The sequence below is a fragment of the Pollachius pollachius genome (genome assembly GCF_949987615.1).
Source record: "Pollachius pollachius genome assembly, chromosome: 2".
Lineage (NCBI taxonomy): Eukaryota > Metazoa > Chordata > Actinopteri > Gadiformes > Gadidae > Pollachius > Pollachius pollachius.
In genome coordinates, this window is record NC_136935.1 from 31,050,154 (window position 1) to 31,065,565 (window position 15,412).

Genomic DNA, 15,412 nt, shown 5'->3' on the forward strand with positions numbered 1-15,412 from the left:
CCTGTCGTAAAAATTATCTCGGTGTGCAAACTACATTTAAAAGAGGAAAGTTGGGAATAAAGAGCATAACTTGGTCTTTACACTCAAGATAATTGTATTATACTGGAAAATTGTACAGGAAGAAACGCTTAGAAAACAAATGGGGCTACAGAAATAGCCAGCACAGAGTTTCCTCATCCTCACCATGGCACCTGTTTAATGTACATAAGGATAAAGGGGTGGACGCAAACCCAGTTTACAGTCCATGAGAATATTGTGGCTGTTCACAATGTGCTGTCCTGTAATATAACCAATCCAAGTCTTTGTTGTCATCCTTCCCATAAAGGGTTGAAGTTTCCGTCTGGTTCAGCGACAGTTCACAGTCACAGCCCCGATATTACTTCACTTACTTAAATTGACACACACACGCACACACACACACACACACACACACACACACACTAAAGACCGTCCTTTATGAAATAGAAAAATTCTAAATAGATATTTCAAATAGTAAATTTGTCCTTGTTTTTTCGTACAATCTGCACCTTAAAAGTTCACGATTAGACAGGATAAGCAGCATAGTCAAAGTACAGAATTTGTATTCACTATTTGTACCACACACAGTCAGAAGCGAACATAGCACAGAGCCACAGGGAATGGTGCGCTCACCTCAGTCCAGTTGTTGTAAGGAGACCAACGCTAGCCGGTTTGCTCTCCCTCTCTCTATATATCTCGCCCTCAGCAGGTTCCCCGAGCATTGCTTTGCTCTCCGTGTCTCAGTGCCTCTCCCCTCACATGCCCTGCGTCATTCTCTGGTTGTACACTATATGTCAGCCTTCCTCTCTCCAACCGGGCTCCTAATTAATCCCATTACCGTCAGGGAGATGTTGAACCGAAACAGAACTGTCTGCATGGGCCGAGAAATGGCGAGGTAGAGAGATCACAGAGACAGAGAGAGAGAGAGAGAGAGAGAGAGAGAGAGAGAGAGAGAGAGAGAGAGAGAGAGAGAGAGAGAGAGAGAGAGAGAGAGAGAGAGAGAGAGAAAGAAAGAGAGAGAGAGAGAGAGAGAGAGAGAGAGGAGATGAGCAGAGGAGTGTAGAAGATATATGCGATCAGACAGATGGTGTGAGATTGTGGTGTGAAATAGACAGAGAGTGAAAATGAGAAAGGATATAAGGGGAGTGAGGCAGGCACAAATATATCAAACAAATTTCACGCATACATACCAACCTTCACTGCATTCATTTAGCATGCTGCTTGTTCTATCAAGCACTATTTCTGACTTTCCTCCATGTTTAATCCACATGAATATGTTCACACGCATACCCACCCACCCCCACATCCACATCCACACCCACACCCTCTCCCCTCCCTCCCTCCCTCTCGGCTCCCCCTTGTTAGCCCAGTTAGCATGGTGCAGTCTCCCCTCTCCGTCTTACCCCGTGTGTTAGTAGGTGGGGGGCTCCATGGCTCTCCTGCCCCCACGCTCCACCAACGAAGCCTTCGTCAGCTGAACTCATCCAACCGCCCCACACACGAGAGGCAGTGTCCCGCCGCCTCCGGTCACACACGCTCACACGCTAAACACAGCACCGGAGCAGATGCACCTTCTACCACGCGGGGATAGTCCACAGGGAAGTCCAAATCCAATAGTCCCGAGAAAGAGAGAGCGACTGAGATGGAGACAGAGAGAGAGACAGACAGGGAGACAGAGAGAGAGACGGAGAGAAAAGCCGGTGGTGTCCTCCTGTTTAGTAACACTGCACTGGCTGGCTGGATCTTCCTACGCCAATAGACTGCAACTGCCAATACAAACGGACACACACACACGCGCACACAAGTACCGACACACACAGGCACACACAAAACACACTTTTCCCTTACTCTCTGGCTGGTACGCCGGCTGCCTGCAAACACACTGGTGGACAGCACTGCCTATCAGGCAACAGTTGTTGGATTCATGGCTCCTCCCTCACCTCCTCCTCCTCCTGTGGGGTGGTTGCTTAGCAACAGGCATGGGTGGGCGGGACCGAGTGGCTCCTCACATTGCTGAGCACTCTTCTCATGGCTGCCGCCCACTCAGGCCATATTTGCATATGAAACCCCGCCTGCAGTCTGCCTGCTAGGGACAGAGCCGCTGGCTGTGGCGGGGAGCAGGAAGGAGCGGCCAAGTAACACATTGTCGCCACTTAAACGGCTTCTCTCAAGTGATGCCACGGCAGCAGCTCTGTTATGAGGAGAAACTAGGCAGTCATAAGGGAGAAGGGACAACATGACACGACATGACCCGTCGTTGTCTTATAGTTGCAATAGGTAAATACAGCCAACCGCTTCTTTTACCAGTCAACCCATTTCAGTTCTCCTCTTTGTGGATTCCGCTTCTACTGCTCGAGTTCACCTTTATATCACAATGTCTAAAAGTGGTTGTCCCTTCCTCTTTCATCTCCTACTTCCTCAATATAGCAGGTTAATGTTGAACTCGGAGTGTGCCTCTCTCTCTCTGCTGAATGATTAAAAATGTATACACAAAAGGCATTGACCAGACTATGAGTGCAATTTGTTTATTAAGCAATGTGTCTTTGTTAAATGCCATATTATAAACATTCCTTCAACACTGCTCACCTTCTATGTTATGTGTTTTCATAATGTATTCCATTAGTGAATTGTCCGTTTCAAATCAGAGATAGGTTCAACCTGGGTGCTTTATGACAGATATACCTGTCATCCTGACTCTGGATGGCTTGGTAGACACGCAAAAAAAAACCATGGTTGTTTGTCAATGTCAAACATGTTTCACATTGAATGCCTTCTCTTACTCAATATATGCTCTTCAAACTCACTTTTCTACGTAGGCATGTACAAGTTGACATTTTTGTACATGACACAACGTCTATATATCTTTATGATGGAAGGAACTGTCAAGCAGGGTTCTGAAGGTAGCTGATATCAGGTAGCCTGGGAACCATATGAATCTGCGAGCTCACTTTTTATTATCTGGCAGATGGTCTGGCCTCTCTTCCGTTCAGACAGGTTCCAGCCAACCGGGCCCTGGTCAATCACAAATGCTTTTCTGATATGGGCTGGGTTTGATATGATGACCAAGATGGATTCCACTGATATGCAAAGGTCTGTTGAATCTGCTATGGTGGCAGTATATAAAAACTGGATGGTATATTTACTCTAAAAGAAGATGAAAAAACTGTAATTAAAGCGTTTGTGATAAGAAAGATGTGTTTGCCCTACTTCCAACAGGATTTGGTCAAATCCAAAGGTAATTGACCAATTATACGCCCAGCGCTACGCCATATGTTTCGTTGCTTTGATTGTTTGCAGGTCTTTCCAATGTCATCAAGAGACATTTTGCACTTCGCCCGGTGATAACGAGTGTTGATACTCGTTAATTGGTCTGGCAATGTCAGGCTATATATCAGGTACTTTGAGAAAACAAAGGTTTTGTCTTTACTACAACGCATCCATTTCCCTTATATGTTATGGGAGTTCCCCAAATCTATTCAAAATAGTCGGCGCACTGCACATCTTCTGTATGTCGCACAATTCAAACATCGTCGACCTATTGCACTTAATTTAAGGCAATATCAGAAAACCTATTCCTTCTCTGCCTCTCTCTCTGTATGATAGTAACATACAGCTTCATACAGCACCACTAATCTGTGGATAGAATTCTGTACGAGCTACTGCAGCCTTTATGCCCTGCGCGCTAGAGATTGTTGCGCTAGTGAAGTAACTCAGAGTTACTTGGAATGAGAGGTTGAGGGGATGAAAGGAGTCATGTAGGCTGGGGTAAAATTGGGTTATTATGCGGAAAGGAATGCAGCCTCCCTACTTATAGACCCCCAGTACAACCACCACCACCACCATCCTCTCTCACTTTCTAAAAGACTCCGTTTGCCGGTCAACCAAAGGCACGCACATCACTGTTTGTTTATGTGCTACTTGTTAGAAAGCGGTCTCCTTATTTCCACTCCCTGCAACACACACATGCACACAAACAGTTCCACAACAATGCCTGCCGTTTGCCATGCCAGCATGCAGCGTTACGGACATGCTTTTCACCACTGCCAACACAGTTATTTTAATTCTATTCAGTTTGGGGATGGATTTATTAGATTACTCTTCAGCAAAGGTGTTCAATGAAGAAGAACTGATGAGTGTAATTGCTGAGAATAGATGGTTTTGGCTGATCCAGGCCAATATAGAGAGCACAAAGGAACATGAGCCATTTCTGCCTAGAAACTATGGATGGGAAATCATTCAGGTCGTTGTTGTGTGAGAGTCTGATTTAATGATGAAAGACATGAGATAACACTTCAAACACCCAACACAAACCCTCACAGTGCTTGTTTTGCTCTCATACAGAATTGGAGAGGGAAGGAGCAGGTGCTAGTGGCATATAAAGGAGGTAGAAACACTATTCTGGGTACAATTACTAGGCTGTTTGTGTGAATGGAGAATGAGTTGTTGAGAGTGAAACAAGTCGGCCCGCTCCTCGTATGTTAATTCAGAAGGCCTGAGAGGTCTCGAATGTCTTGGGAAGATTAAGGAAGTCTGAGGAACAAATGCTGATTATGGGATTCTTAAGGGATGAGTAAATAAACAAGTAAACATGTTTCAGCCTGTATCTGCCAAATGTATCAATGGAAAAATGTCTGAGTCAATCATGTCTAGGCTCGGCAATGTAAGCTAAGAGAAGGTTCTTAACTCCTGTCAGTACAGATTTTCCAACCGTTTTCTCTCCCCAAATTTTGTTTGACCAGTTTCTGTATGAGTTAGGGTTAGGAAATAAGATATTTAAAGAAAAGTGAAATAAAGTAGAATAGAATAACTTCTCGTTTTTTTACTGCTTTTCTGCTCCAAAACGATTTGATTCCATTTATTTTTGTGCCACACTGGCCACAGTATATATGACCTGAAATTTGAACTGCGTGCGCTTTGGACTTCACAATAGGGGTACTTATTTGCATAGTCAGTGTATCCAATCCTTCATGCCAATAAAAATAGCCACATTGTTTCTTTGACTCTGTAAATAACACATTTGTTTCTGTGCCTCTGCTCATTAATGTCTTCAATTTATTAAAACATGTTTAGACACCCTATTCATTGTCATTCGATAACACAAAGAAAGAAAGAAAGAAAGAAAGAAAGAAAGAGGGACGGAGAGGGATGTTAGTAGATGACGGAGTGAGTAAAGAGGAGAAGAGAAAGACAGAAGAGTGAAAACCTTTGATTCCTCAAAGAGAGGAGAGACATTCAGTGCAGTACTGTCAGTTTCCCCTTGTGTGTCTGAACTGAATGGACAGGTTTGATCTGAAGATGAAAGCCATCAACAAAGCCAAACAGGGGGTTGTCAAACTGATTAGATACAAGTAAGAAAAAAGAAAGAAACCCTCATACGGTCTGATCCTCTTACGTTCATATATTATTGATTTTGGTATGCACCACCAGGTGGGGATTGGTCTCCCCTGTTCCCATGTTGACAACCTGCACTCATACTAAGGGTCCTTGAACACCAGCACGATAAATCATGCATGGGCAAAGCAGAGTAAAAGAAAGAGCACAGACCCACATTTCACGTGGTACAGTGCCTGCCCATAGAGGTCATGGGCACCTCCTCTCCCTGATCATTACAAGTGCATGTCAGATATAGGTCATGGGGCGGGAACATAAGTGGTGATTAGAGCTAATGCAACGTGACAAAGACAGCAACACATGAGGTGATATTAGAACCTCCACTGTGATTGGGTCAAAAATAGACCATTGTTTAATGGAGTTTAAACATAAAACGATGGTGATTTCAATGATTTTTCATGGAGGGGAAGGTACAACATCAATAAACTGCATGGCGAGATGTGACGGCAGGTCAGCTTAGGGGGGAGTTGTCTGCACGTTTTTCCCAGGAGAGATGTGGTTTTTGGCATTTGTTTGCAGTAGTCTTACTTGGGACTGAATGGTGAATGGTATGTTTTACTGCCCTGTCTCTATCTCTGTCTCTCTAATGTACTTCAATTTATCCATTAACCTTATTTAACAAATGTCGGATCGTTCTGGTTCAAGGAAGAAACATTTCCTAAAAAACATCAACGTCAAATTAGGATGGAACTCCTCTAAACTCTTTGGGCATACCAAGAATTGCGCTTGATTACATCATATATGCTGTTAAATGCCATACAAGAAAAGATCCCTGGATTTTGAATATCTCCCATAACTTGAATATTTTCATTTTTGCTTTGGTCTGCTTATTTTTAGTATCTGCCCCTCTCTGAGAAATCTTTGTTGATTAACTTGATAGTGATTGATCAAACACAGATTGCATAACACAGACCTGTACAGCCATGGATGATAATTCAAACATAAATTACATTTACAATTATGAACCCCTACCTAATTACATACATACTTAGTTATTTTCTGCCAAGTATGCCGCTGATGGCTTAGCTGTAACTTAATTACAGAAAAGGCGCCATTGTTGATGAACAATCACTGGTACAACCCCTGTGATTAGACAATGACGTTATTGTTTATAACTATCACTTGTACAGCAATGCAATTAGGTTAGCACCAGCCTAGGGGACATTAGAGGAACATTACAACAACATAATCAGAATACCATAACAACCCTGCAAAAACACAGTACTAAGTTCCAGGTGGTCTTACTGTAGTTCTACTCCATGTGTTCATCAATGGTAGACAGGTTTCATGTTGCTGATATAGCCAGACCATGGTTACAGCTGACTGACAGCAGATCAAAGACAAGATAATCAATATCACGTTCATTTATCAATCACACTGTGACCAGACACCCGGGGACAGCAAAGCAATGACGGATCAATTACAGCTTGAGTGAGAGGGTAGAGTGCGAAGTCAGAGAGATGCAGAGGAAGAGACAAGTTGGAAAGAAGATAACAAAACAGAATCAAATAGTTGGGGGTGGATGGATACGATCACTGGTGTAGTCCAGGGTATACGCGGGTATACGGCGTATACCCACTTATTTTTCAGTCAGCATTGCGTATACCCACTTCTAAATCCCCCCAGATGCGCACCATTCAGTAGTATCTGCAAGCCAAACCGCCCACTTTTTCCTTAGGATGGTGAAGCCATGACCCACGCTACTCTGCCTCTTATTGGCTAATACTCGCTGCCTTTACTGATTAGATTGGTTAACTGTAGGCATGACGACGAATGAGCCAATCGGAGGGAGAGAACGGCGGGTCATGCCGAGGTAAATATTGCGAAACACAAATTTACTTTTACAAGTTTACTTTAAATGATTTGCTATAATAATCCGGTAAGATGAAGCGAGCTAGCGAGACTTGTGGACTGCCAAACAAAAAGAAGATTTTAAATCCAAGAACCCCTGGTTGGGATCCAAAAACAAAAAAATGGGTAAGTTTAGATAGATTGCTAGTTTGGGTAACTTCTGAAACAGTGGACACAGAGAAATATTGTGTGTTTGTTTGTTTGTTTGTTTGTTTGTTTGTGTGTGTGTGTGGATGTATGTGGAAGCAATGGACCATGCACACATACAGCTGTGGATAAAGTACTTCAAGTTATCTCAGGACACCTTTCAAATAGAGAAGGTCTAGACCGAACTCCTTCTAACATTTACAGAGACCCAACAGTACCACCATGAGCAAGCACTTGGCGACAGGGGCAAGGAAAAACTGCCTTTTAAGAGGCAGAAACCTAGGATGGATCCTTCTGCTCTAGGTGGGTGAGAGAGAGAGAGAGAGAGAGAGAGAGAGAGAGAGAGAGAGAGAGAGAGAGAGAGAGAGAGAGAGAGAGAGAGAGAGATGCACAGCAACGACACTAGCAACAACTACACTAATAGTAGATGATGACGATGACAACAGCAACGATGGGGGACAAAAAGCAGTGACAATAGTAACTGTAGTAATACATTTTTGTACTGTCTGTATGTATTTTTGCATTGTTTGTTTATGCTTCACAGGATGTCCGGTCTGTAGAAGTGTGAACTCCATTGGGATCAACAAGGAGCAAGGTGTATCACTCTCAAGAGAATGGATGAACTTTGAAATTCAAGTGTCTGGCCAGGGAAGTAGAACAACAAGTCTGTCTGCCTTGAGAAATAAGGTGAGGAAACATGCTTTGTTCAAGGCCAACACTCAGGCAGTGAACGTGGCAGAACAACAGGACAAAGCTGCCATTGAGAATGCAATGGAGGCTATTACTGAGTCCTACATGAAGGAAACTGAAGCCGTGTTTCGAACAGCCTACCATATTGCCAAATAAAACCGACCCTTTACTGACCATGAGAGCCTCATCGAGCTGCAGGAACTGAATGGTCTAAAAATGGGCACAATACTTTATTCACGTTACAGTGCAACACAAATAATACAACATGTTGCCAGTGAGATGCAGAGCAAAATCGTCAGTAACATTATAGCATCATCCAGTAAGTTGGCTGTCCTAATTGACGAGGCATCTTCTTTAAGTCACAAAGCTGTCATGACAGTTTCAATTAAAGCATCAATTCAAGAAGAAAGCCCTGAGTTCATGTTCATTGAACTTGTTGAACTGGAAAATCAGAGAGCAGATGGCATAGAACAGGCGTTACTCACCTGTTTTAACTAATGCTGGATATACAGAAGAGTGGCTACATGAAAACTGGGTAACATTTGTATCTGATGTAGCCAGTGTCATGTTAGGAAAGGAGTCAGGAGTAGCAACCATGCTGACCTTGAGATTCCCAAAGCTTTTTGTATGGCACTGTATGAACTGACTTGAACTCGCTGTGTCAGATGCAGTTGATGAGGTAAACTCTGTCAATCACTTCAAAACTTTTATCCAGAAGCTATATTCTCTGTATAGTACGTCAAACAAAAATGAGCGTGAACTCATTTTTGAGTCGAATTCAGATCTGAAGTATTTTATTTAAATAAATGTTCAAAAAATTACTGAAACACCATGTTTGCCTCATCTATATTTTACATTCATGCAGGCTGCCTGTGTGACCAGTAATACCTACAAACTGCTCCGGATCAAGTCATGTTAATTTTATAATAGTGGCACACTCTGGCCAATGCTATGTGTTGCAAATCAGCTGTTCAAAGACACAGTTTACAAAAGAAATGACTGACTTGCCAAGTGAGAGAATAGGTGTCATTCCAGGAATAAGGAATAGTTCACTCAAAATGCATAGTTGTCTCTCACTAGTCTGTGGGCCAGTATTGGTTTAGTAATTTCATAATCCATCCTCCCTGAGATCAAGCAGCAGAAATTATGTGACAATGTGCAAATACTACTGACGGATTTTTGGGTAAACTAAATAGAGTAGTCTCACATGTCACTGTTTCTAAAACAGGGCGTTTTTCTGGGCTGCGTTAAAAAAGGGTAAAAATTTAGAGTATACCCACTTCTCCAGGGACCACTACACCACTGGATACGATGATTCTTCTTTCACCATGTAACTCACCTACATCATTTAAACCCACCCTAGTCCAAACTTTCGATAACCTGACCAATATCTCCTTTATTGGGAAAAAAAGGCATACCAGTAATAACAGCTAAGAGGATGAATATAAAGCTCCAAAAGGGGAATATTATACCATACAGAGTTCAGTAGGGCCTCTCACTTCACTTCCTCTTGGGTTATTGTGGTGTATGGAAGCTTCTGGGTTTCTAAATACTATGAAAGAATACAGTCACATAGAGAACGCTACATAACAAGATGAGACAACCTGCGTTGACATAGTCAAGTAAGAAACTTGATGGCAAGGCACTGAATGTTCACTCCTGTTCCACATACTAAGAAGTAATAATAGACAGTATAGAAAGGCAGTGACAAACCTACTGAATTAACTACTTCTTAAAAGGGGTAGTTTGGGATTTTGGATATCGGACCTCATTTCCATGTGAGCCAATGTGTTATTTATCATTGGAGACCATTGAACACGTTTTATTCAGTCCTTCTAGTTGCATAGATCGTTGGTGCTAGGCTAGAGCAAGTCAACGGTTTCTGCTAACCTGCCAATAAAAACAGTTTTACCCACTCCACAGTACACCCGAGGCAAATCAATTATAAGGCCAGACTATCGAAGTAAATGTCTGTGTTAATAGAATAATTTTAGAAGTAAAACTATCCTTGCATCGCAATGATCACATTACATTTTGAGGGACTACTTCCTCAGCAGCGGTGGAATTTTACTTTGCTCCGGTGTAGCAACCAATTCACTATAGCAGAACAGCGGCGGACTGATATTAACCAGGCACCTACTACAGTCCCTGACAAAAGTCTTGTCACTTATCGATTTTGTAGAAACAACAGCTTATGACCTGACTTTTAATTAATCCATTGGTTTTTAGAAATGGCTCATATGAAAAAAAATTTAATTTGGGAGGGTTTTTTATAAAGCTAAAACCCTCCCAAATTAAGTTTGGGAGGGTACTAAAATAAATATACTAAAATAAATTTGCTTCACTGAAGAAAGATTGATCATTTAATGAACACAGAAAGGTCCGATTTTGGCAAGATCAAAAGTTTTGTCGCCTACAAAGAGTAATGTGAAAATTTAACAAATAATTTATTCCATTCATCCATGCGGTTCGACAATGATTCATACAATTTATTGATGAAGTCATCAGGAATAGCAAAGAAAGCAGTCTTACATGCTTCCCAGAGTTTATCAAGATTCTTTGGTTTTGTCTTCCATGCTTCCTCTTTCATTCTACCCCATACATGCTCAATGATGTTCATGTCTGGTGACTGGGCTGGCCAGTCCTGGAGCACCTTGATCTTCTTTGCCTTGAGGAACTTTGATGTAGAGATGGAAGTATGCAACGGAGCACCATCCTGCTGCAAAACTTGACCCCTTCTATGGTTGGGAATGTAAGAGGTAGCTAATACTTCTTGATATTTTAGGCTATTGATATTGCCTTCCACCCTGTAAATCTCTCGCACACCTCCATACTGGATGTAACCCCAGACCATGATTTTTCCGCCACCAAACTTAACTGTTTTCTGGGTGAATCTCAGATCCATGAGGGCTCCAGTAGGTCTCCTGCAATATTTGCGGCGGCTATGATGTTATTCAACCAAAGATTCATCTGAGAAATCGACCTTCTGCCACATTTCCAGCGTCCATCCTTTTAGCAGGCTGTGGGCCTTGACAAATGCCATACTTTTTTAAATTGCCTTTTGTTGAGTGCTGGTTTCTGGGCACTGATTCGACCATGGAGGCCATTTCGAGACAGACTTCTACAAACTGTTCTGGTTGACACGGGGACTTGAGTTGACCAGGCCTGGTGGAGCTCTGCTGCAGTGGAAAAGGGGCTGGCCTTAGATTTTCGAGCTAACAAACGGTCCTCCCGAGCAGTTGTCTTGCGGGGTCTGCCGGACCTGGGCTTGTCAAAAACATCTCGAGTCTCTTCAAATCTTTTTCTTATTCTTTGTACTTGACGCTGAGACACATTGAAGGTGGCAGCCGCCTCAGCAGTGGATCTGGTCTTCAGCCTCTTGATAATCAACACTTTGGTCTCAAGGTGAATCTTAGGCATGTTGTCAGAGGTCAAGTTGCAGTTGATATGAAGGTCTGGTGTGCTGGGGTTCTTTTTATACACACCCACTAATTGATTGATCAATTATTGATCACAGGTGAGGCTGTAATCTAGGATTGGGTGCATCATATGACAAGGCGACAAGACTTTTGTCTTTGCAAAAACTGACTCAATGGGCTTTACCAAGCTGTGAACGTTAGAATGCTTTTCAGCAGCTTTGTTTGGCACCAAAACATTATTTCAAAAGCTGTTGGGGTTGAAATTAATCATTTCTTGTAAAAAAAAAATTATTAGACATATATTTGAGGGGCACTTAAGGTCAACTTGTACCCAAGCGACAAGACTTTTGTCAGGGACTGTACTTGATGTCCCAACTGCAGTGTGCTTCTCTGTTTACGTTCTGCTGTAGTGAATTGGTGAATTGGTGAATTGGTACATCGATAGTCTGGCGTTATAATTTATTCGTCTCGGGTGTACTGTGGAGTGGGTAAAACTTTTTTTATTGGCAGGCTAGCAGAAACCGTTGACTTGCGCTAGCCTAGCACCAGCAATCTCTGCAACTAGAAGGACTGAATTAAACGTTTTGAAAACGGTCACCAATGATAAATAACACACTGCCTCACTTAGAACTGAGGTCCGATGTCCAAAATCCCGAACTAACCCTTTAAGTGACTGAAATTATGCTGGCTCCACAAAATATTGAATACATGTCTGCTAATATATTTTGTAACCTTTTAATTTGCTTTGCAGTAAAGTGATGGTATGACATCACATGGCGGTATCGATTGCTTCTCTCTGGGAGAACTTGCCACCCTCAGCCATCTATTTTCTGTTGGGGGTTCTGCCATGTGTGCTTTGCCATTCTAAACCCAATGCTGCACTGACTTCATAGCTTTTTATTGGGCCAATATATGAAGCTGTATTAACTGACACACTTTCCTTTTCAAAACAAATAGAAGACACCAAAGTTTGGCCATGTCCACCAAACTACTGCTACATACAGTAAGAATGCCTTTACATTTAGTTAATTTGGAGCATCTGCTCCAAACCCTTCAGCAGTTTGGTTCGTTCCTAGTCATTTGTGAACACCGAGGTACAGCCAAAACAAGTGCTTCCAAGAGGACACAGCAGTTTGTTAACAGTGAGAACGCAGTGCAACTCAACCAACTCAAACAAGCGCATGTATTGCTATGCAATACCTACGCTTAAAATAAGTATGCTCAGTGTGCTTCTACACATGTCTTCTGAATGGAGAATGACTTCGAAGCCTGAATATGTCAGTGTTTGCATCTATCAGAGCACAGATATGTCTTGAGGCAGCACATCTTCATAAATTGTCATCAAAAGATAGTTTTCTGTACAAAGGTCTTGATTCACATTCAAACTGAATATGCTGCAACATACTGCGTGCGTGTGTGCTTGCGTGTCAGCTGTGTGTGTGTGTTGGTATGTGTGCCAGCAGAAAGCAGTGGTCTAGAATTGAGTTCCTGTGACAGCCTCTCTATTCAGACGCCGACATCACAGGACAATCAGCGACCTCATTAAGCAAACAGCCAAAGACAAGAGATAACAACAGAGAGAGATAAAGAGCGAAAGAAAGAGATGTGGGGGTACAGCGAGAGAGACTGCTCCTGAAGGAGAAGAATGAAACACAAGTCAAGAGGGTAATCAAAGATGAGGCCAGGACACAAAAGGGAGAGAAACAGGCCAGACAAACACAGAGTAGGTGACGTGATTCATAGTTATCAAGGAAGATAAACTCCTGCTTAATCAAGACATTTGGATCGAGACTTTTTGAATTAGGTCTCTAACAGGAGGTCAGAGAGATAAGAAAAACAAACTAGAAAGATAGAGCACGGTGTAAATGCAAGGCTGGTGTAGTGCTGAGGAGGTGGAGGCGGCTTTAACACTTTTGCAAGCACTTCACTTTATCCCCTTTTGAGTAGAAGAAGACACGGTCTGGTCATCGACTGTGGACAGCAAGACAGATAGCACTCACCCACGCACGCAGGTATGCAAACACACACACACAAACACACACACACACACACACACACACACACAGAGACACACACACACACAGAGTATATAACAGCAGAGGGAGACGAAGATGAGGACGACCGAGGAGATTGGCTTGGGGGGGGGGGGACAGCTTAAAAAAAAACACAGAAAAGAACCTCATAATTTCTCTACACCACACTCTGATGCAGCAGCATATGCATCCTGGTTTAAGACAGAGACGTAATTGGTTGTACTTTAAGCCATCGTTCAGGCTCCATGTGTCACTGGTCTCAGTGCTGTTCTAAGCAGTTTAGAGGACAGAGGCTACGGGTCATTAGTAACCGCTATAAGGTCTTTACTGTTCCTTCATGCTTGAGCTACCTAATAAATAGTCATTAGACAAGATAATTGAAGTTGACAGCTTCGTATCCTTGTGTGTATGTGTGTGTCTGTATGTGTGTGTGTATGCATGTGTTTATCTGGTTCAATGATGTATATTTAAGTTAGTATGCCTGTGTAAGAAATATATAAGGTATTGAAGATTAAGGTGATGCTAATTAGAGTACAATTCAATTGGTTATCTTACTGCAGGCTAGTCTCCACAGATTTAATCAATTTCCAAAATGCCTTAAACTAGACAATATAAATTAGACTATATCAGTGTTCATAAAGTATAAAGACGCATACTCTAAAAGCCTGTTTTGCCTTATCATTCATTGAGATATTTATCACCACCACCTCATACTTACTGAGGTGTTATAATGGCCATTGTATAATCAAATTAGTGGGCAAAGCATTCCATTGCATAAATAATTCCCTGGCATGTAAATCAATATGTGTTACAGTTAACAATCAAAGTCTCTGAGCGAGTGAGTGAGTGAGTGAGAGAGAGAGAGAGAGAATGCATCCAGGTGTGAGTATATACTTGCTATCATGCAAGTAAAGGCATGTATATAGCCTCTATTTGCAGGTGCATACACAACATGTATACAATAATTATCCCTCAGGTGCATCTATATGCAGATGTATCAGTGATGCATCACTCATGTTGTGGGTCCCTTCTGGTTCTTGATTTGTTGTATTTGATCACGGGTGGCTGCCACTATGCATGGTCTTCAGTCTTTTTGAGATGGCACACACACACACACACACACACACACACACACACACACACACACACACACACACACTTAAAACTTCAGTTGGTCTAATGCACCCATTCTTCAACAAAACAACCAGGTAATACATTTTCCATGTTACCCGACTACCACTAGCTCCACAAAGCAGCCTGTATCTAGTGCACACACACGTGGAACAAATTCACAATGGTCCCTCGTGGGTAGAACATGATTACAAAATCATTTTTCTGGCATAAAGCATTGATTTATGTTCACACTTCAGGGAAACGGATTAAAACTTTCTTACAACTATCGTGCACTTGGATGGGGTTCATTTTGTTGCAAGTTGATTGTGGTAGCCCTATTATTGCAGTATAGTGTCCCTTAAGTGTATTTCAGAAAAAATGTGTCTGCCAAGTAGACATATTGGATGAAAACATAAGCATTGAGCTGCAAAGCTGTATAATGTGTGTGGGTATGTGTGTTTGTGCTTTCTTAGGTGTCAGTGAGTAAAATGATCAAGCTTATCAAAAGTCAATGAGCAGCATCGTTTGTCCAAAACAAGAGGAAGAATATGAGATAAAAAAATTACTGAGTCATAATCCCACTTTGGTGGGCGTTTGTGCCTGGGCTGCAGATGGTGGTGCTATATGAGGACATGAGGAGGAAGAACAGGTGAGAGAGTAACAACGGCTGAGGGTGGACATTGCCAGTGAGTGTGTACTGCATTGAAAGGGTACTGTTGGAATTTTAGTAGATAGCAATGGAGATGCAAA

The 15,412-nt window shown here is 42.3% G+C and overlaps 1 protein-coding gene across 4 annotated transcripts in view; it reads right to left on the bottom strand.

Moving 5' to 3' along the window:
- The window catches only part of rab11fip4b (RAB11 family interacting protein 4 (class II) b), a 46,949-nt gene that overhangs the window by 21,131 nt on the left and 10,406 nt on the right, over positions 1 to 15,412 (bottom strand). The window contains exon 1 of one of the 4 annotated variants that reach the window (XM_079729847.1): positions 1,422 to 1,885. The exons of 2 other annotated variants lie outside the window; for them this stretch is intronic. In XM_079729847.1, the coding sequence (XP_079585973.1) occupies positions 1,422 to 1,502 (81 nt within the window). In that variant the 5' untranslated portion in view covers positions 1,503 to 1,885. Of the gene's footprint in view, positions 1 to 651; positions 764 to 1,421; positions 1,886 to 15,412 lie in introns of those variants that run through there. One more of the 4 variants, XM_079729850.1, reaches the window with a different exon arrangement.